At 49.3% G+C, this 22,226-nt stretch overlaps 1 protein-coding gene across 1 annotated transcript; it reads right to left on the bottom strand.

Annotated features, from left to right (window-relative positions):
- Positions 1–305: 305 nt before the first annotated feature.
- LOC143162756 (SITS-binding protein-like) lies at positions 306–15,734 on the bottom strand. The gene is made up of 10 exons (XM_076343322.1): positions 15,276–15,734; positions 12,484–12,655; positions 11,473–11,680; positions 11,190–11,340; positions 10,735–10,932; positions 10,036–10,304; positions 8,144–8,280; positions 6,421–6,542; positions 5,462–5,641; positions 306–490 (listed from the first exon to the last, which is right to left on the bottom strand). Exons 1-10 carry the CDS (start codon positions 15,732–15,734, stop codon positions 317–319), a joined length of 2,070 nt encoding a protein of 689 aa, XP_076199437.1. The 3' UTR covers positions 306–316.
- Positions 15,735–22,226: the final 6,492 nt, after the last annotated feature.

The following is a 22,226-nucleotide window of genomic DNA, read 5'->3' as shown; positions in this document are numbered from 1 at the left end:
AGCATCTTTGAGCATGGTCCAGGGACCTGGAAATGCTGGATGTGCCCACCTAAACACACACGCACAAACATTTCACTGGGAAAACCCTGGAAAGATATAGGTCAACATTCTGTGCGGATGTATGTTTGTGCCAAAGCTGTATTTCCGCTATTTTAGAATAACAGCGAATAATCAAAGATTCAAACAATTTCTGCTGAAATTAAAAAAAAAAAGTTCTTGGAAAAGTGCAAATAGGCTGAAAGAGTCTCAAGGAAGAGCAAGCACATTTTGCCAGCACTGCTCTGAAAGAGGTCAACTGTCCTGTAACAGCCTGAATTTAGGAGGTCTTTACAAAAACCGGCACCTCCGCAAGGCTGGCAGAATAATTTCTGAGAATGGTGCCTCCATCAAACACATGGGCAGTGTTGGTGTCCATCCACAGGTGTCCTTCTCCTGGCAGGTAGATATCTCTCCACGTTTGCCCTTTTTCTGTTATTGGGGCAACCAGGACCTCCAGTGAAAAAAAGAAAGAAAAAAGAGATTTAGCACATGGAGGATTAGTCAGGACATACCACTAGCTGCACCAAGCAAACCACGAGGCTGAAGGGACAAGCAAGCAACCACAGAGAAGATCAAGAAGTCTAGCTCATAGCTGCAAATGAGAGTATCCATCCACGCAAGCAGCAGAGGTCAAAGCTTGTAAGCACAAGGCTTCCTGAATTGCAGTGAGAAAAGATGATGCAGTGGCCTTCATTTGACTGGGACCATCCCTGCCTGCACCAGCCCCTAGAGCCCATCCAGGTCATATTTTGGAAGACCTGAACAAAAAAAAAAACACCATCAGAAATCTGTGGTTCCTGCAAAACAAAGCTCGTGCTTCTAGGTTGAGCAGGACAGAGTGGATGCAGGCAGAGCAGGAGCACAGGCTGGCCAGTAAATCCCAGGTGCTGCAGGTGGGTTCAGACTCACACAACGCAGCTTCTGAGGAGGTTTTACAGGATTGCAATGGGAATCGGTGGCACAGAGTCAGGGTGAGAGACATCACCGTGCCACACAGGGGATTTGTGGCAGAATTGGGAATTTCCCTTTCCTCCCATGACCCCGTGCTTGGGAGGATCTGGTTCAGGCAGACTCTTTGATACAACTTATTCAATGAAGTTGAATATAGTCTGGTACGAAACCAAGCAGAAACTTGTATTTCACTTAGAAATGAACACATTATAGGGGTGGGAGAAGAGCTTTAGCTTCAGGCTACTAAAAAGGACGGCTTCAAAAGCCCTCTGCCCAGGCCTGCTCTCCAGGTGACTTAACCCTCCCTTCCCACCTTTCCTCTCCTGCATTTAGGAGGAAGATTTGTGTTTCAGCCTTTCAGACTAATTAAGTGTTGCAGGTTACATATACCCTAGGAAAAGCTCGTGTTCTAAATATACAACACAATATGTACACTCTCAAGCAACATATTCACATTTATCATTGTATGGACTCAAGGCTCCTTCGGAGATCAAGGGATTTAGCTGCCAATGCCCTCAAATGTTCATGAAAATCTCAGCCGGTGGCCTTGGCATATGAGTAATTGCATTTTAAAAAAGCATAGAAAAATAAAAAGCATAAAAAAATTTGCTGTTGGGTCACAAATCAGTGAGTCCCATTTGGACATGAGGCATAAGGAGAAGTGTTCTCTGCTTGCTCCTCCCCAATGACTTAGTCAAGGTAATCCAGTCCCCAAAGAATTTGAGAGATTTTTTTTTTTCTTGCTTTATGGGAAAAGCAGTTTCCAACATTCTGAGAATATTTATTGCTGATAAATTATTTCATTTCAGAAACTGAAAGAGGTTTTCAGGGCCCTAAATAAGGGTTTTGCAAGAAAAGCAAATATTTTCTGAAAAGAAAAAACCCCAAACCCACACAAAACCCAGCTGCTTTGGCTTCAATTTAAATCCGCTTGAACACTGAGGCTTTGATTTGTATTTGTGCAGAACTGGGTTCACATGATGATGAAGAAAGAGGGGATGATAGAAAAAAAATTAAAACTCTCGAGAGGCCATTGAAGGAGAAAAAAAGGCTAAATAGTGAAAACTAGGTATGAAATGTATGGATCAGTCCCTCTTAAACCACATTTTTAGAGGTCCTGGTCAAGAGCAGAGAGCAAGTGCTAGGGACGCATCCCTGCACCCCTTAGTGATGCTCCTTGAGCTGCATGGCAGCATCATCCCAGGGAGACATCACAGTGTTTGGCACACTTTGGGGCACACTTTTGGACCCTCCTGGCCTTTATAAATACATTTGGCAGCAAGACCTGGCTTTCCTGCCTCTTGCAGCATCCACTTTCTCCAGGCAGATGGCACTGACACGCAGCAATGCTGCGTCACAGCCACAAAACAGCACATGACTATTTTTTTTTTGCCAAATCAGTGCAACTTGTCTCTTTGCTATTATATTTCAACATGCTTTGCTGGAAGGATTCAACAGTGGTCAGCTTCAATTCCCTTTCCCAGCAGTGGAAATTTGCTCATGAGCAATGTTGGAATATGGCTGTGCAGTGTTAAATCCAGTTTCAAGACCTCTGGTCAAGGATCAAAAACAGCCCGACCACTGCAGTCCCACACCACCGCATCCCAGAATCGCTTGCAGAAACCCAAAGGTATTGCTGTCCCGTCTGCTCAAAGGGCACAGATACTTGTTTCCTTTTGTAGTCAGCAAAAAACTGACACAAAAAAATGCTTATTGAGCACTCTTGCTAATTTGACAGATATATTGTCCGGCCTGATTCAGGTTGTCAATGTGTGCTGCCAAGAGATCTGGAAGTAATGAATGTACAAATCACAGCCTGGAAAATCAGATTTCAAAGGAGGGCTATCCTCTCAGCCCAGAGTTATCCCCCAAAAAAGCCTGGGGCACAACTCAAGCGGGAGGGCTTCAGCAATAGCACAAAGCCATGTTCACCAGCACCCTGCAGCAGTTGCTTGCACTGAGGGATGATGCTCAAAAGGTTTATCCCAGCATCCTAACACTTAGTCCTGCCTCAGACAGAACTGCTCTGTGTGTTTTCCAGTAATTTATTATTAATGATGCTCCAAATTGCACCAAAGCCGGGTTTGGAGTGCATTTCCATTCTTCCAGCTTCCAAAAACCAGCTTGGAAGTCAAGACATCCCCTGTCTGGGCTCTCCCAACACAAGCTCAGGCTCTTTTTGGAAAAAAATAATAATAATAAAAAAATCAGATGAGCTTTTTGCCAGTCTCACATGATGCTTTATCAGAAATGCTTGGCCCTGACAAGTTTACGGAGCAGACATCACATTTTACTGTATTTTAGGAGCTTTCAGCCAAGCCAAAGCTTCGCACCTCCTGGGAGAGAGGGCTAAAGCTGCTCCGACCTTTTTTTTTTTTCTCCCTGAGTTTGCGGTATTTTACTGGGAATCTCACCTCACTAACAGAGCATGTTTCTGCCCTGGCCGATTCAATTGCATCAGCGATTTTTCAGTTCGAGAGATTTCAGGGGAAGGAACTAGGTTTTAGCTTGCTCACAATTATAACTAATACCACCATTACTGCCCAAACATGTGCTCTACAGCACGTTGGGACAGCAGAAATGCCTCTGCTCCCTCCAACCTGCACGCTTGCACAATGCTGGTCTAAAATTCATTTGTGCCAAGGATTTGTATTTTAAAAACTTCCTACCTGATTATCTGAGCTCTCTGCTAAAGTATCTTTCTGTTGCTTCTTAAAAACTAATCTCCTGCAATGAAAGTTTCCTTAAAAAAAAAAAAAATCTATAAATTGAATCCACAGAATTTGTGACAAGAAACCCAAGCTTGGAAATCAGGTATTGAAATCTCTGTTGGAGGTTGCAGGCAGAGCCTGAAAAGACAACTCTGCAGCACAAGCTGCTTTTCTATTAAAACAAGAAACTCCTATTGAGCTTTGCTTTTGGGTTTGGGATTTTTTTTAGGGAGACGATCATAGAATCATAGAATCATTGAGGTTGGAAAAGACCTCTAAGATCATCGAGTCCAACCATCAACCCAACACCACCATGCCCACTAAACCATGTCCCTAAGCGCCTCATCTACACGTCTTTTAAAAACCTCCAGGGATGGGGACTCCACCACTTCCCTGGGCAGCCTCTTCCAATGTTTAACCACTCTTTCAGTAAAGACATTTTTCCTCACGTCCAATCTAAACCTCCCCTGGCACAACTTGAGGCCATTAATGTCGCTATCATTAGCAGCATCCCCATGTAAAGAAAGACGGCCTAACATGTTGCTACAAAATGAATGCAATAGTATGAACCGAGGATTATGCTTTTAATGAAAAAAACCCCAAACCTGTAGGAACTGCCAAAACCTTGAGCTGCTGGGATCCTGCACCCAGGCAAAGCAGGAGGGACGAAGGTAAGCAATGCCACTGCACAAAATGAAGAGTCTCTTTACAAAAATGGGAGGATGAGCCACAATTTCCTTTAAGAAAAGTCTTTTTCAGAAGGCCTGAATTGCCTTTCCAAGACCTTTTTGATTTAAAGCAGCCACACATCACATTAAACATCATGCCATCTATATGCTAAATGAACACTTCATGAGCTGTAGTGGGATGAGAGGGATACAACTGCAGGGAGGGCGACAGGAAAAACTCCCCACTATACAAGCCATGACCCAAGTGTGAAGACATCAGACTTGCAAGTAGTATTTACAGCATGAAACCACTGAAATCAGAACAAGCAGGGGAAAAAAGCTGCAGGCAAACAGATGCCAGCCATGTTTAAATCTCCACTAGAAAAATGGATAAAAACATCAATCCGTCTTAAACATGCCACAGATATCTTGATAGCATTCACCTAACTTGCTGTGGCCTTATAAATTTGATGGGCTCAAATCTGATGGGCTCCATTCACAACACTTGTACAGGCTGAATAAATCCTCACTATAGCTGCCAGTGGGGTAAAATATAGATTCAAGTGAGTAAATCCCATAGGCAGTATGTGGATGGACGAGCTCAACTGGGACATTGCTGTGAGCCTGAATTCGGGCCCCAGGGTCTGTGCTCTCTGATGCTCTCCATCTGTTCTGGGTTATATTTGATTAGGATCGAAAACCCCAAAACATGGCTAGAAGACCAGGGAGCTGCTTGTTGTGCTGCTCCTTGGTTATTGCAGACTGTAGCTCCAATTAATGGAATTAACAGCCCAAAAAGAGGGGGAAAGTGAGCAATGCTGACCATCAGGAGGTGTCTTCTGGCAGAAAGGACTGAAAAATACCCTGATGTTAAAAACAAAACAAAAAAAAGTAGTCCTGTTGACTCTTCATTTTGAATAAATTGCAAACCTGAAGGAGCCAACAGGGTCCCATCAGCCCTTTGGTTTCACGCAACCTCTATATGAGCACTGTATTCCAGTAGGATGCAAAAGAGGCGGATGGGCAAGCGCAGGGGACACCTTCTTTGTCCCCAATTACCCTTTGAGGGCATTCAGTCCCTGCATTTCCTACCTCATCTCCAATAAGAAATTCATCCTCTATGGTAAAAGCAGTTGGATCTGTGGGACTGAGCCACCACGCCGGCCGGAAGATGGGGTACCCCAAACGAAGCCATTCCTCACTGTATTTTATAAGGAGTGGCACAACAAAGTCCCGGTGCCTCTGAATGCATTGCCGGGTGAGATTCAGGACCTGCAGCGTGGGGGAAGAAAAAGAAACCCGTGACAAGTCCTTCATCCAATAAACAGCAAAGCAAGCAGGAGAAAAAAAAAAGAGAGAGATATATATTCCCTTGGGAAGAGAGATTACTGAATTGCAATATCCTGATCAAGTTATGGCAGCTAACAAGGTGCAAACAGGGTTGATACAGTGGATTTATTCCCATTTAGATGCGAAAGCTGGGGACAGCGGCTGGCAGGTGATATCCGCCAGGGTGTTGATGTCTTTAACCAAAGCAATGAACTCTTTTGCTGCTGGCAAAGAGATTGGATGACATTTCCCCCTGTGCCCCCAATTTTAAGAATCGCTCTCCCCTTCTATTGCCCTAAAGGTGACATCCCTGGGAAAATGCCTCCAACTGTTTAAAAAGGTCTTGAATGTGAATCTGCAGGCTTCACTCTACTGTAGATATTAACTATTTGATCTAACTATAATTAAACAACTCCAGCAGCAAAAGGGAGGGAGATGTGACGATTGCTGTCATTTCTACAGGCGTTGCAGATACCGGCCCCATGGTTGCACGCAGCCGCAAAGCATGAAGCCACAAAAACTCACATTAATTTTGCAGCAAGAATACTGCTGAGAGCATACAGCGATCTGATTGCTGGGGCAGAGAGCAGGATTTTGTGGGTGGCAAGAACGGGACAGTGATTTTTAGCCTCAGCTTTCCCCAATAGGGACGTTAATGGCTTTTGGGGGTGTTTGTCATACGAGGGACACTGTCCTCCTCTGCAGGGCATGGGGGTACGTACCCAGGCGTCACAGCAGAGCCAGGGCGGTGTGCTGAAGGCCATCACGGGGAGAAATGTCACGATCTGCAGCCACCGCACGTACAGCTCCGGGTCCCCTGGGGTGTCGCTGTCCAGGCTCCCTCCTGCCGGCGACAAGGAGCTGAGTGAAGCTGCTCAGGGGCATCTCATCATGGGATGAGTCCCAAACGACCTGCTCTCCATGCGGGCAGAACATGTTACCCCATTGAAAAAGGAGCTGAATTCTCTCCACCCATGATTTTCTTCCTTGAGCACCATCAGCAAATGTCAATCAGACATCCATCTCTGGCCATTTTAGGACCAGACATGCTGTGGATGTCGTCTCAGGAATTTCTAAATTTTAGCAGAACATTGTAAAAAGGAATTTCTCTCCTGCAAAGAAAAGCATTGGGAAAATGCTGGACTTCCCTGCCACTTTGATGTGCAAAGACGATGCATCACGGGAAAATACTCCTGTAACTTATATTGCTTCAAATTCATAGTGAAAAGTGTGGAGAAGCAGAGTATTGCTAACTAATTAATCGGAAATATGTAGTGGAAGGGGATTCCAGATCCCCTCTGAAACACCAGAGAGGGGCTTGGGAAGGACAGGAGAGGATGGGATGGGACAGGGGAAGGGAAATGAAGCCCTTGGGGCTGGAGCGTCCCTAGGAGGCATTGCTCTGAAAGTCTGGCGCAGCCCCTAGAAATGGCACAAAAACCCCCAACGCCGAGGGCTCAGACAAACCATCCACAAAGCCCCATTTCCTCCAGAGGCTTTTCCCATCCTGAGTGGCCCCTGTGCACTATTGCAACTCCAAGCTGTGGTGACACAACCTGGTGGACCACACACCCCAGCAGCAAATGCCACATGCCACAACCCCCTCCGTGCAGGGGGATCTGCTCTCTCATCCAGCTTGGTTGAAATAAACCAATGGGTTCAACATGTCTTCGGGGAGGGAACTGGCATGCTGCAATTGCCTAAGCCTTGTTTTCTAAGGAAAACTGGCTAAAAATAGAGACAAAATTGAGAAATTGCTCAACAACCCCCTTTTTCAGGACTGTCTTTGCAGCTCCGCTCTCTGGGTCTGACACTTCACGTGCAGCCTCTGCGTGTTTGGGGCATGTTTTAAACACAAATAACTCTGTCACCTCCAAGAAGAGGGGAAAAAACGAGCTGCTTGGCTCCGATCAAAGAATTGTTTCTCAACTTTTATAATGTTTTTATTTAAGGATTTCTCAAGCCATTGTGCTTTGGAGCAGAAATGCAAACTTGGAGCAGGGCTGCTGGTGTTTTAGGAACATCTATTTCCCAGCCAGGAGCCTGGGCATGCAGCTTACCGGCCATGGGCTCCCTCCTTGCTTTTGCCAGGGGGGTTTTAGCTCAAGCAAAGCTGTGAGAGGCAGCAGGCTGCCCTGCGCCTGTGGTTAAGGAGCTCTGCGAAGGGCATCCCCAGAGACCTGGCTGTTTCTAGGGCTGCCTATTAAAATTTACAACATGTTTTTTTGTTTTCAATTCCTCAGTCGATTCCCTAGTAACATTCAACCCAATCAAGTCAGCATGGCAGAAAATTGGGTACCGGGAACAAAGTGCTTCAAGCCTTCATGTAGCACACCTAAGCCAGGTGGTGCAAACATACCTCCTGTGCTCCTGTCGCCTGAACAACCACTGCAAAAATCTCTGCAGAAAAGCCAGAAATAGGAGGAAAAGAAAAGAAATTATTACCTACTGCATCGGGGATGAAGAAGTTGTAGCCCAAGAGGCTGTAGTGCAGCACGGAGGGAATAACCCCCTTCAGCCCAGCGTGGCTCCAGTCCGAGCGCAGCGGGCTCATCCGGACGAAGAGCGGTAGATGACTGGATCTGGGGGAAACAAGTACAAACCCAACAGTTTTAGATGGTTCGCAGGAGCCAAAACTCGCTGATGCCTGGCTGTCTTGGCAGTCGCTGTGGTCAGATATGGGTTTCTCCCACCACTTAGCATCTCCGTTGGAAGGAAATCAGTGTTCCCCAATACCACTCCCACCCACTGCGCCTCCCCTGCCGAGTTTGGCAACCCCAGTCCTCCTCCTTCTCCCCAAATCCCCTATTCAAAGCTTGCCTTCTCCTGGCTTGGTCTCATGAGGACCACAATTTGGTGGCCCACCTTGATGGCAGCACAGCCGCGCTCTGGGTTATAGCCATCTTCTTGCTACTTCTCATATGGCAACACTGACCCCGGTGGGAAAATGCTCACAAAAAACATACCGGTGACACCAGCTGGGGTATCCCAACAGCACCCTCAGCCCCAGATCCACGTGGTTCCCCAAACCCGAAGCACAAACTTCCTTGTGGTACGGATGGCCCAGGGGGCATGTCCTACAGGGAAGATTTCTCCGCCTGGCTTCCATTTGTGCTCATCTTTTTTGCACCGAGTGGCTGTCATTCCTGACAGCAGTTTTATCTATCTGCCAGAGGAAAACATTATTTTCCCCATGTTGGTTTGTTGTTTTGGTTCCCCCCCCCCCCCCCCCAGTAATATTTCTATGCCTTGGGCTTACCTGGGGGGGGCGGGCAGGGGTCATGTTGTCAAGCAGCCTGGTGCGGGAGACTGTTTCTGGTGGCCAAAAAGGGTCAAATCTGAACCTTCATGATGAGCTTTGGCTCGAAAAATGGTCTGGAGCTCATCTGACCAAGGGGGGTTTTTTGGTCTGAGTCTGCTTGCCCCTAGAGTTTGGTTTCCTCCTCAGCCTCCCACCCATTTGCTGACTCCCCAGAGGTCTCCCAGGGACACTTTTTCATCTTAGGAGGCGGTAAGGCTGATGTGATGGTTTATGAAACACTTCTGGTATGGAAACTGCCCACCAGGAAAGCTACGATCCTGGACGGACTCAAAAATGGTTAGAAAAGGGGCTATTTCCACCACTCTGGTTTTGCAGATGGCTGAGTAAGAGCCCGTCACCACCTTGGCATGTGAAACTTTGCTTTTTCTTTGAAAAAAGAACTGTTTTGAAGTTGCCTTCTCATGCAATTTACCATCAATGCCTCATCCACAACATGAAATAATTCAGTTTGCAAACAGCCTGCGTATCCCTTTGCATCTGCCAAACATAAAAATAATGGGGAAAAAATAAATGTAATAGTTTTCGATGCCTTTAACCAAAGGGTCTCGAGGCGTGTTACAACTGCTAATTAATAAATTCACCCTGTTGTGGGCTATGCAAGCATGAAAAGTCAGAAAACTGCAGTTGTTTGACACCACAAGCAATTCCCAACACAGCGATTTGGCCAAGACTCCAGGGTTCACCCTCTCCCTCCTGCAGAAGAGGCAGCAACCTGAAGCTTGAATGGTCATAAGTGACAAGATGCATTTTTATTGCATCTGGCATTAATGCATTTAAGCATTTTTATGCTTGAGACATTAAAAAAATAATTAAAATGCTCTGAAAGAGAGAGGAAGAGGAGATATGAGAGCAACCACTCCTTACATATTGCCCTAGACCACCTCCCCACTGCTCCCCTGGGTGCTGAGCAGTGTCTCGGCCTCCCAAGGGCATATTTAAAGCATCACCTCAACCATCTCCCAAGCAGCTCACGCAGCCGTTGGCTCCAGCAAAGCATCTTCTCCTTGCTACCCACCTGGCACCGGCGCTGATGACAGTGGCATTTCCCAGTGTCGCCAGTGCCGCTGCCAGCACCCCAGTGTATTGGTCGCCCGCCAGCTCAGCGGGAGGTGGGACAGCTTGCTCCAGGAAAGCATTGCCCTCGGCACCCTCGAAGACCATGTACGTGGCCCCCAACGCCTGCCGCAGGTGCCGGGCACGTGCCAGGTACCAGCTCAGCGCCGTCTTGCTGGTGACGTTCAGGCGGGCACAAAGCCGCCCCTTCCACGTGGTCAGCAGTGGGACCTGCATCAGAGAATGAAAATTTCTCAGACCCATAAAATATCCCACCAACCCCAGGATGCAAGGCTAGAGGATGCCTGCTCTGCCCTCATCCTGCCCTACCACAATTTGCACCGTCGCAGTGCAATGTGTAAAAGTGTAAACCCTCTCTCAACCCCCCAGAAAAATCCCTGGGTTAATGGCAAATTGGCATATCATTAAAATGACTGCAAAAAAGGGAATTGGGGGGATTTTCTGAATACTGGCAACTTTTAAAAATATCTTTTGGAAGTGGAAATTCGAAAGCTGCTCCCCCAGGCATTGCTTTGCACCCATAGGGTTTGCCCCCCAACACAGGAGGATCAGGTTATCCCCCCCTCTGTAGGTATTTATTCAGCTTTAATTTTGATTTTAGGTTGAGCAGCACATTCAGGGTTGTAGGAGGGTCTCATACCGAGCAGCCCCCAAATCGGGGCTGCAGGCTCAGCCAGTAGCTCGCCACTTCGCTGTCCCGTAGCGAGCGCAGGAAGAGCGGGGAGGCGATGCTGGTGTACGGGGACAGCGTGATGGAGAGCTGCAGTGGTTTTATCAGGGAAGGGTCCCAGGCATGGGTCGAGTCATGCCTCTTCCTCCGCTCCAAGGGCATGTGGTCCTGCAGGGAGGGGAAGGCAGAAAAAGGTGTTTTGTAGGAGTGGCAAAGCTACCGAGCACCAGCTGCTCGGGGTCACAGCCTGCACGGGGTGAAACTCCAAACCGAGCATCCCTTCTCAGGGAGGGGCGGCTCACAGCCCCCACCCCAAACGTGTGCGTTTGCATTTTACACGCAGGAATTTAATGGTGCTGAGAGCAGGGCTGATGGCAGCTCTCCATTTGCCTTTCGAGCCCGATGGCCGGCAGAACGGGACGTACCGCGGCAGCAAGGATGGCGGTGCAGCGCTCCCCCAGGGCCAGGACCCCCTCCCGAAGATGGTGCCGCTTCAATTTCTTGGCCAGTGACTTCAAACCTCGTTTTATTTTGGCAGCCGAACCCGCCGGGCCATAATACTGCCAGATTGGAGACCTGTGTGATGGAAAGAGCCGGGCGGGGGGGGAGGTTTGCACCTTGTGCCAGCACAAGATGCTCAAGGCAGTGACCGGGACAAGAAACCGGTTGGAAAGCAACCCCGTAGCCAGGAGGGAAGGATCATCTTACCCCAGGAGGGCCGTGTCCGGCAGCACCCGGGCCTGCCCTGCGAGCTGGGTGCCCATGTGCCGGTGGGCAGCCGCGACGTCTGGGCTGACACAGAGGAGGTAACGCAGGGGCACCGCGGCTCTCCCTGCCGGCGCTTCCAGGCAGAAATGCCTATTTCTCTCCAGTGAGAGGAAGAGAGGCACATCAGGTGCCACTGTCACCGTCACTCCTTTGGGGAGAGAAGAAGAAAATGGTGTCGCAGCAAGTGCATGGCTCTTCTCAGTTCTCGCACTGGTGGGACAGGGATGCATGGGGCAGAGCCTAACTAGTACCAGGACCTCCCGGATTGATCCCGGCCACAAATCCAGCCATGCAAGCAAATCCCCGCTCTCTGCTTCCACTATTCCCTTTTAACCTCCAAAAGGCCTTTCAAGGGCTGGATTTGCTCCATTTCTTGCCTTTTTGCTTTGCGTTCAGCTTAGGCAGCAGCTTCAGCTTCATCAATACAGGGCAGCTGCAGATCAATTGATTAATTTGGGAGAATATCTGAAGTTTGGCATTCTGCAGAATAATCCAAATATCCACCCAAAAATGACAGCAGCAAGTAAACTCATGCCCGCATCCAGCATCCCGTAGCAGTGTCAGGGACACGTGAGCTCAGGGTGAAGCCACTCGAGTGGAGCTAGAGGATGCGGCAGTGGACACAGATCTCTGCTTAAAAAAAAGAAAGTAAAAAACACACCAAGAGCATGTGATTTCCCTCAGGAGACTTGGCCCAACCCCATCCTCTCAGGCGCTGACTTGTAAATGCAGCTTAGGTGCGCTGAGGTTTAATATCATGGCCTTTTCCACAGGGACGAGGCAGCATGGGATCCGTCCCTCGTGTCCTGCTGCCAGTTGTCATTACATTTGTAGGATATTTTAATCTCGGAGACATCTACCCTTAAACTAGTTGCTTTATAGATGAGGAGAGGAATGGAGAAACACAGGGATTAAAGCAATAGGACGTTGGACAGGGAAGGATACGATTACCTGTCGAGCCTAAAAAGTATCTCTCCAAAACAGGCCCGTAGCCAACAGGGTTTTTGCTGAAGTCGCCGCTAACGAAGGGCTGTGCGTGGCTCTCGGCGCTGTTGAGCGGCCAGCGCTGGGCACGGATGCTCGCCCCTCCATACCAGGAGACGTTGGCCATGGAGAAGCAATCCTGCAGCCAAGAGAGCATCATCAGATGGCGAGAAATGCCTCGGGGTGAGGATGAACATGTGAATAGTTGCATTTTCAGAGGCAACCCCCCTGCGTGTTATTCCAGTGTTGTCAGAGCAGTCATGGGACAGGTCTTTTCCCAGGAAGAAAAATCCCAACCCCCTGAGATTTAGGTGTTTTATGTAAAAGGCAGTGGGTTCTCACTCTTTGCTTTCCGCATCTGACCCGGTAGAAGATACTCGGGTTTAAGTTTTTCCTCCACGAGAACAAGAGCTGGGCTTCCAAGTACAAAAAAAAAAAAAGCTGAAATTCTGTCTAACTGCTTGATTTCTCAGCCTGCAGTTTATTAAAGTTATCAAATGGTGTAAGAGTAGGAAGAGAGAAAAAAATCGTAGCAAGAGTCAGTAGCGCAAGTTATGCGCTTTGTTTACCTTGAAGAACAAAAAAAAGTCTTAACTTGCTAATTAAAGCCAAAGACAACAATTTTTCTTCCTCTTCCTCCTTATGTATCTGCCTGCGTTCAACATGCAGCCAGGTGGAAGAATATAAAAATCCCACTGTAGGAATAAAAACTCTATACCTTAAAAATTATGGTTTCCTTTAAAATAAAAAAAACAAACCCACAAGAAATCGTCCCCAAAGCCTGCCACTTTTCCTGCCAGTTTTAGATAGATGAACTTAAATAAAATAAAATTGCTATGAAGCAGCCTGGTGATCCAGAGGTAACACCCACACGTGGCACCCCGCACCTCGGAGAGCCCACCTGGTTACATTTCTGCACCCAACCACAGTTATCAGAAATTAACAGGTTTTTGAGTTGCTGGTGAAAAGATGCTGAAAGCTGTTTAAGCAAAGAGGCTTCACAGGTGGGTGTCACTGCAGGACAAGAGTGACAGTGGAGGTGGAAAATTCGAGGCAGCGGCTTTAAAATGCAGCAACAGTGCTTTCACAAACCCAGCTTGGAGAAAATCTGGGGTTTTGGGGTTTTTTGTGGGGTTTTTTGTTTTTTGGGGTTTTTTTAAAGAAATAAATCTCTCCCAGTTGCTTTCTGCAGTGTTTGAGGTGAATTTACAACCTGAATTTGCGGCTATCCCCACCTGCGTGCACGCAGGGAGATTTTAACCCCATCATGAGTGCTCATCTCAATAGCACCGCAGTGTCCCCGGGGTAACTTGTGGGTTTTCTGCTCTCTCCCAAGGCAAAGCCTCCCTCTTCCCTGAGGGCTGATAATAAAAAGTACTTCCCTCAGCGAGAGTAAGTCAGTTTGGGCATCTGGAGCACTTCTCATAGGGCTGACAGGGCAGCGGAGCAATGAGCCATCTCCAAAAGCTGCTGGTCCCGGGGAACATCCCCATCCTTGACCCACCTCCTTTCAGAAACCATCAACTTTCGCTTCAAAGCTCTAAAACTTTCCCCTTTCTGCCAAAGCATGGGATCAGCAGGACTTAGCATCCCACGTGACTTCACATGCAGGGATGGGCTTCCCTGAAAGCCTGGGGATTTGGGGCTGCGGAGGGAGGCTGGGACGGGCAGAGAGGGACCCAACGACCTCCCGACTCAACACAACGTACTTTTATTCACTCCAACCCCCATCCCGAGGCTCAGGCAGCGCTCCTGGAGCCCTGAGCTTGTTTCTGCTGTGGGGGCAGAGAGAGGTTAAAGTTTCACTAAGGGGTGGGGAAAGGAGGTGTAAATTATTAAAGTGGAAACCCTGGAGGCTCAGTATAGCTGTACCAGGTGTCAGCTGAACTAGTTACACCAGCTGGGAAAGAGCGGGTAAAAAAAAGCCTATTCTTAACTCTTAAATTTTGCTGGATTGTATTTTCCAATAGTTTGGTTTTCGGGTTTTTTTGTTGTTTTTTAAAATGGGAAAACACCTATTCTATCTTGCTCGTCCTCTCAACCGCCCCAAATTGATGTCAGCAAAGGAAAACCAGCCCCATGCGCAGCAGTTTTGTTCAGTCAACACCTTCCACCAGCCGAAAACGATGTCAACAGGTGATTTACGGCTAAAGGGGAAAAATTCCCCATACCCACAGGATCCCATCCCGCTCCCTTGCCTGTCCTGAGGGCTCCCCACAACACGGTCTGACAGGGTTTTTCTTTCTCCTCCCTCAGGCTCATTTGCAGAGTCTGCTTTTATTTAACCGAGGGAAAAAACTGGGAACAATACAAAAAAAAAAGCTCCCATAAATTTTTGCAGCAGCGGACATGGATTAATCCCATCCCGAGAGAGCTGCCACATTGTGTCTGTGGTTGGAAGAGACCTTTCTGAGCTCCTTGCTTTTTTCGCCAACATTGTGATCTTAAGCGGTTATTTATTCAGTCTCTATATAAACATGTTTCTCCCACCCTGGGGTTACCAATGCAGCACTGGGAAGAGGCGGCCGCGGCCCCTCGGTGTTTTGGTGGCTCAGCACCAGGGCACAAGGCTTCCAAAGGGGCTTTTGCCATCCGGGACCCTCCAGCTACTGGAGGCTTTGGAAGATGGGGTGCCCCCGACCATGGTGCAACCCCCTAACGGTGCTGGGAAATTGGGTGTTCGGGCCAGATCCTCCCCACTTTGGCTCATTTTACCCCAAATGCCACGGTTCAGAGAAGGGCATGGGGGTCCCCGTTACCTTCAGCATCACGTCAGGGCGCAGCGGGGTCCAGTGAACACCGTAGCACTCGGTGGCAGGGGTTGGTGGGGGCTCAAGGGAGAGCCGGAGCTCGGCATCCTCCTCCCAGGTGTAGCAGAACTGCCCGCCGTCATGCCAGCAGCGGTCCCGTGGCGGAGGTGGCTCGGTGGCCGGCACGCCGCCCACTGCAATCACTGCCACCGTCCGCCCTGCCGGCAGCACTCGCAGGAGCAGGGCACCCCGCCGGCGCTCCCACAGCATCCCGCCGGTGCGGCCCCGCAGCACCCACTCCTCCGGTGACTGCTCCAGCGCCTGCCAGGAGATGATGCCGATGGTCATGGCAAAGAAGACGGCCACGCCGAGGCAGCCGACGGCACCTTTCCAGGGCTCTGTCATCTCCCTGAAGCCCGAGGTCCAAGCAGCATCGGGGATTTGGCCAGTGGGGCGGGCGAGCGGCATGGTGCGATTACAGGGGGATGCTCCGGCTCCACTTTCTCTCCCCTCCTGCAGCAGCACAAAACAGAAAACCCTCTTCTTGGATTGCTCCAAAAGAATATTTAAAAAAAAAAAAAGAGTTTAAAAAAAGTTAAGCCGCAACTCTTTTCTTTTTGCAGTAATCCAAAGGTAAGAGAAATCTTTCGCAGCCTCCCTCTGCTCGCTGCGGCACGGCAAATCCCACTGCTGGGCTCGGCGCTGGCTGCGACGGCAGCTCAACTGCAAAACCCTGTGCCGGGTGTTTTGCAGCTCAACCCCTTGGCACGGCCAGCAGCATCCACTCAGTGACGCCGTCCAGGGCCGCGGAGAAGTACACGCGTGGCCAAAAACCATGGGAGGGGAGACAGGGGAGCAGCTGATAGGAAACAAGGCAGTGCTCGAGCCTGCACAGATCTTTGGGTTTTTGCTTCGCGAAGCAGCATAGCTTTGCTTCTCGGTTTGCAAAGCAGCAGTAAACAGCCTGCAGAAAAAATATCGCAGGGGTGGTTAAAGAAAGAGGGGGGGAATGCAACACTAGTTTTCCATCCCACTTCCCTCTTGCCTGTAAAAGTATTTGATTAACGCACAGAGCAGGGAGAAAAATTACCTGTGGGCACGGTCCAGCGGCACTGGCTGAGCCCTCGCTCGAGGGAACGGGCACCCGGTGCTCCAACGGGGCAAGGGGCCACCGGCGGCGACGACCTCACGGGGTGGGACCGGCTTCTCCCCACGTCCCAGGCTGCCCTGACTGCTGCCTCCTCCTTTCACCTGCCCAGCCGCTACGCTGCCTTTTGGGGCCGATAGCGCATCGGGACAGGTGCCACCTCTCCTCGGCTCAGCGCACCCACCCGTCGCAGCCCCCTGCCACCATCTCCCAGCAAAGGCACAGCTACATTTCTTTTACCTAAATGCAGATTAAAAGATGCTTTAGCAGCCCCCAAAAGTGGTCATCGATGACTGAGCACTCAAGCCCCAATTATTTTTCCGCTGTCAGGCTGGGCAGCAGGTTTTTCTCTTCTTTCCCCAGGGTAGTTTTTCCTCCTGGTCACGTCAGAGACCTTTATAGCCGAGGCAACTTGATCCAAACAAACCCAAGAGCATTATCTAAGACAAGACACTGTGCTCCCTCCTACCCTGCTCCCCTGCAGGCTGCATGTATCCTCAGGTAGTTACATTAGAAACAGAGGCAGGAAATAAAAAATAAAATTTGAAAAACATTTATTTATACAGGAGTAATTTTAAAGGGATTTTTTGCAAAGTTATTGAGATGGCTCTGGCTGAGCCCTTACTACACACCTGCGAATCCACGCATGAGAGAGCTGTCGTGGCGCTAAGCCTCCCCATTCTGCTGCTTTGGCTTTTTTTGTTATTACTATTATTATAATTTGGAGGATTTCCTCCCTGTTTCTATCTCATGCTAAATGAGCTGCTGGGGCTCCCCTTGGGTCATGCCCAGGGCTGCAGAAATGGGTGTTGCAGGAAAGGGTGCTGCTTGCACCCGAAAGGAGAGCACCCTTGCAGAGGCAAGCGGCCGCCTGGGACCACTGCAATCCCCACCAGTGCAGAAAACTCTGGAAATCTGGGATTTCCATCCCCTTTTCCATGCCCCACACACTCATCCCTCCAGTCCTCCCCCCGCCTGCGGGTGATCAGGGAAGACCTGGATTTTACAAGCAAAATTACAACCCGTTGGCTGCCAAGCTATTAAAAAAAAAAAATTGAGATTTTAAAGAGTTTCCCCATTCTGCATCCAGGCAAAACCCTGACAGCCCCAAGCCCTGAACCCAAAGACAAAAACACTACTCACCCCAGGAGATGCTGCTCTTTGGGAGGGTCTCAGGACTGCCGAATCCACCAGGACAATCCTTGGCCGTGGCCCAAATAAACCCCTGGAAGGGCCTTTCCCACAGGCACCTCCAGGATTAATTTTTCATTTCAACTGGGGCAATATCCAGTATGGGATGGAGAGGAAAATGGCTGGATCATATTGGGACAAGCATCTCCCAGCTGCCAGCAGGGGCTCCAGAGTGGGGAGAAAAGGTCGGATCCAGGATAAGGAGAAAGGATGAGGCAGGCTTCACCGAAAGCTTGAAGATGAGATGGGGGACAATGATGTCCATCCAAAAAGGGACTGGGGATCACCTGGGAAAATGCTCTCTCCAGCTGCCAGGTTAGAGGAGATTATAGCAAAGCTATAGGTGATGGAGACGGGGTTGGGTGTGAAGTGCTAAAGAAAAAGGTCACAACTCTCACAGGGACCCCCCCCCAAAAAAGCTACCAAGGTTACGGACTGAAAACTAGTTAAAATAAAGGTAAAAACATTAAAAAGAAGGAAGAAGGGGTGCTTCTTCCACCAAAGAAGTTATGGGCAAGGTCATAGGACTCGTGCTGCTCAACACACCCCACAACCTGGAAAAGGCAACAAGTAGAAGTTAATAAAATCCCATGGTGATTCACAGCTGTTCAGCTACAACGTAAACCCAAGCCGACCAAATTATTAGGGTGGGATTTGTCACTCTTTATGAGGTTTTATAAATCCGTCTGCCCTAGCGAGAGCACGGTTTGGATAAAAACCATGCAGAAACAGAGCAGAGGAGATCAGAAAAATGGTCTTTGGGATGGGGCTGTGGTCCCTGGTGCACCAGGAGGGTTTAATCCTCCAGTCCAGGGTACAGAAGGATGGATGGGGATGCAGTGGTAGCCCTAAAAATTCAGAAAAGCTGCACAGGGATCAGCAATTCCCCATTCCTCACCCCAAAACAGGCTGGGGGAGGGTGACTGATGGGATATTTGGCAGCAGCAGCAGCTCAAGGCAAAGCTCTGTCACACGGCGTACGATTAAATTGTGGCTGCAGGATGGCAGAGGGGCCACGAATAGCTTCAAGACAGGATTAGCGAAACCCAGGGACGGCGAGTCCGGCGGTTGCTATTAGCACGGCAGTGCCGATGCAATGGGCTAAGCGGGGGGCGCCTGCACCCAGGCGGGATCCCAGGGAAACGAGGGGGGTTTTTAAAAGCTTTTCTTAAAAAGCAGCTCAAATCTCCTCCTTGCACGGCAGGGAAATATCCTGCTGGAGGCTTCAGCAACTCAATGTTTTGCCAAATTAGACACCCCACCCACCCCACCCCCCCCAGCTCTGCAAATAGGCAGCTGCATGGGGGATTTTGGGCTGAACCCTCTCCCCACCCTCTCATCAAGTCTTTTTTTTTTGGGTGGTGGAGGAATGGTTTTACCAATTTTCCTGCCCATCACAAATCATAGCACAACCCAGCTCCCATGAACAGCTTGAAGCCCCGCTTTGCCTCGGTTAGCCTTCCTCAAACTGCCAAGAAAAACCACTTCTCCTTGACCGGTCACAGGAGGAAAGACATTTTGGGGCAGTTTGCCTGGTTTCCAGCAAACCAACCTGTCCCTCTTCTTGTAGAGGCTTTTTTTTTTTTAAGCACTTTTAAAGTCTCCTCCTCTGCAAAATGGGGCATCTTTCCCCTCTTCCTGACTTTGCAGGTCTGAAAAGACCTTGGGTTTCCCATTTTACATCCAATGGGGCTTTCCAAGCCCCATGGCTGCTGAGGGGCACGTGTGCCACCTCTGAAGGGCTTTGATTTACAAACCCTCGAGGGCTTTTGCTGGGGTGGGTAGGATGCAACTCCTATGGGCTGCTGGTGTCCCAGGAAGGGATGGGGTGGGCAGCTGGAAATACATTTAACCCACCAGCATCAACAAGTAGAGCTTGGGAATCAAAGCTTTTTGGTGAAACACCCAGAAAACAGGGACTAAGGCTTATTCCCATTGGGATTTAGGATCAGCAGCTTGTAAGAGAGGCTTCCTTCGCAGTATGCCCTGTAGATTGCATACCGCACCCTTTTAAAAATCCTGTCATTACCTTTCAGGCTGGCTGGAAAAAACAGAGCATGAAGGGTCACAGGGATTTTCCACGTATGTGAGCCGAGGTAAGCAGCACAGGGTTGCACTTGGAAAGGACCAGCCCTTACTATCAATATTTTCCTACGGCCTCAAAGCGCCTCAGCTTCCCAACAGTACGCCCAGCCTATGCTGGAGATGCTTTTTTAAAAATATTATTACTTAAAAAAAAAAAAAGAAGGGGGGGGGGGGAGAGACAGATGCGTGGGTTGGCCAAGAACAAAAGAAAATGGGTGGGAGCAGCAAAGCGCTTCCAGGACTTGGCATCTCCTTGATTTTCCCTAGGGGGGAGCAGTCTCATCCCCCAGGCTCTGGCCAAGCTCTCACTGTGGGGACGGATCCTACATTACCTTAAAAGCCTACACCCAAAAAACCATTTTTTTCCATTATGTATACATAATGGAAATATAGGAAATATAGTGATGAGCCAAAGCAAGATTTCCTGAAGCTTGACAGCACAGATGCACCCGTTCTCCTGCCCTCACTTCCATCGTGGTACGTACCCGTGGTTTATCTACTGTTTCCTAACCTGGAGGAGATGCCTTAAAAATCAAACCCAGGAACAAGCCAGCTGACGCGCTGTGGTGGGTGTTTTCCTTTTGCTTTTCTCCCTGTTGCAGTTCCCAGCCTTTCCTTTCAGGGCCAGCAAAAGCCTTCGGCTGTGCTGAAATTCTCCGTGCCTTGTAGAGCCTTGTGCTCGTTATTAGAGCTAAGCTATTGAACAGTTTAACAGAAAAAGAAAAAAGGGTGATATAGCTCCTGAAAACCCTAAATCTCAGCCCCAGATTTCCCCCTGGAAAGCAATCCCAGATTTCCATGAACTCCCAGGCAACTTCACAGCTATTTATAATGGCAATAAAATGAGCAGCAGGACTTGCATTGAAAACGTGGGCATATAAATAGTAACGGCATTTGGAAATGACTGCTCGGGACTATTGTCTCTTTCCCACCCCACGTCGTGTCCGCCTGAACCAGGAGCACCCAGATGTGAGAAGTTGTTTGCATCCATCCACAGCCTGTCTGAGCTTTAAGCGTGGTCTCACTTCGAGCAGCAGTTTTTCGGGCAGAGAGTGGGCTGGGGGACAGCATGGAGCACCCTGCAGGTATTCAGCTTCCCAAAGTTATCCACAGATGTGTCACAGTGGCCATTCGAAGCAGCTGGAAAGTCACAGGCTCCAGCTGCCAACACCGGTCAGTGCCGATGGGATGGAAATGGCCCCCCGTGTACCCCTTGTCCCCCCTCTCATCCCAGGCAAAGCCTGATATTTAGGGGACACCCAGGGTAGCAAGAGGGTGGCAGGGACCAAGCCCATGCACCCAACACACTCATGGCACAAGACTCACCTAAAATTGTTAATTTGGGAGAGAGGAGCCTGCCGTGCCAAGGAAAACCACCTTTACCGGGCACTTGCCCTCCCACACCTCCAGACCCAGCACCCAGAAGCCCCCAGGCCAGGCATCTTAAAGCCAGGAAATATCACAAACCCAGACAATCTCATTTTTTCTGCTGTGAGCTTAAATCAAAGCAATTCATTAGAGGAGAGGTTGCACTTATTTTGGGTGTCTAAAAGCAGCACCTGCTTGGAAGATGCCACCAGCAGCTCCGCTCTCCCCTTCAGCCCCAAGGAATCAGTTTGGGGCTGCAGCAAGACCAGATCCACGCACTGCTCCTCTAGATAAAGCCTTCAAAAAGCTCAAACCCTCTATTGTTTATTAAGGGAAAAATAAAAAAAGCACAAGATTGATGATGAAGGCTGCAGCTGCAAAGAGAAAGCAGCTCCACCCCACCTCATAGGCTTATTCTGTGCCCCTTGCTAAGAGGTGACCACACCTCCTGCTGAAATCAGCCTTCCCATCCCCACCTAAGTGTGGTTTTATCTATTTGAGCAAGGCTTCAGCTGCTGGAGTTGAGTCCCAGCCTGGATAGCTGGCTTAATTTTTGAGGAAGCTCCCCAAAACCACATGGGGTGTGTAAGCAGAGGAGCGGGTACCATAAGGACTCAAGCATCAGCGCGAAGAGCTCCTGCCCCGTCTCACTCGAGAGGGCTCAACCCGAGTGCAGCATAGAGGAAAATAAATTATACGTACCGATCTCAGCCCACGTGATATGCACACACCTTGCTTTTTCAGTGAAGGCGTTTACAGATGGGGTTAAGGGGAGCTATAAGGAGGCTTGGTGTGCTAGGGAGCTGCTGGTGGTGACTGGCAGGTGAGGGAGCTTTTGGGAAGGACGTTTCTGTTTCATTTGCCTCTTCCAAGCTTCCCAGAAATCTGGTAAGCAGATTTGCAGACTACATGCTCGCCAAATTGAATCACTGCCCTGGAGATGCCTTTTGGATGATGAGACCAAAGCTCTTCAACTTCTCTCTGTCGAGCCGAGCCATCACAGCCCAGACATTGGGCTCGAAGGATTGATGGCCCCCAGGTGTTGCACAACCCTCTGGACACCCACGTGTCCCCAGAGAAGTGGCATTTTCCAACAACACACAGGACCATTTGCCCAGAGGATCAGTACGGGATACCCCAGCTCCATCAATCTCTTTCCTGCATGGGTT

Source organism: Aptenodytes patagonicus, chromosome 7 (genome assembly GCF_965638725.1).
Source record: "Aptenodytes patagonicus chromosome 7, bAptPat1.pri.cur, whole genome shotgun sequence".
Classification (NCBI taxonomy): Eukaryota; Metazoa; Chordata; class Aves; order Sphenisciformes; family Spheniscidae; genus Aptenodytes; species Aptenodytes patagonicus.
Note: the sequence above shows the minus strand (reverse complement) of the source record. Positions and strands in the feature narration are given on the sequence as shown.

What these genes read in the sequence shown, in the direction of transcription:
- LOC143162756 (XM_076343322.1), bottom strand. Translation starts at nt 15,734, where the DNA reads ATGCCGCTCGCCCGCCCCACTGGCCAAATCCCCGATGCTGCTTGGACC. An exon ending in CCCGATTTGGGGGCTGCTCG is followed by an intron (nt 10,305 to 10,734) that starts GTATGAGACCCT and finishes TCTCTGATGCAG; the next exon opens with GTCCCACTGCTGACCACGTG. An exon ending in GTCATCAGCGCCGGTGCCAG is followed by an intron (nt 8,281 to 10,035) that starts GTGGGTAGCAAG and finishes TGTTTCCCCCAG; the next exon opens with ATCCAGTCATCTACCGCTCT.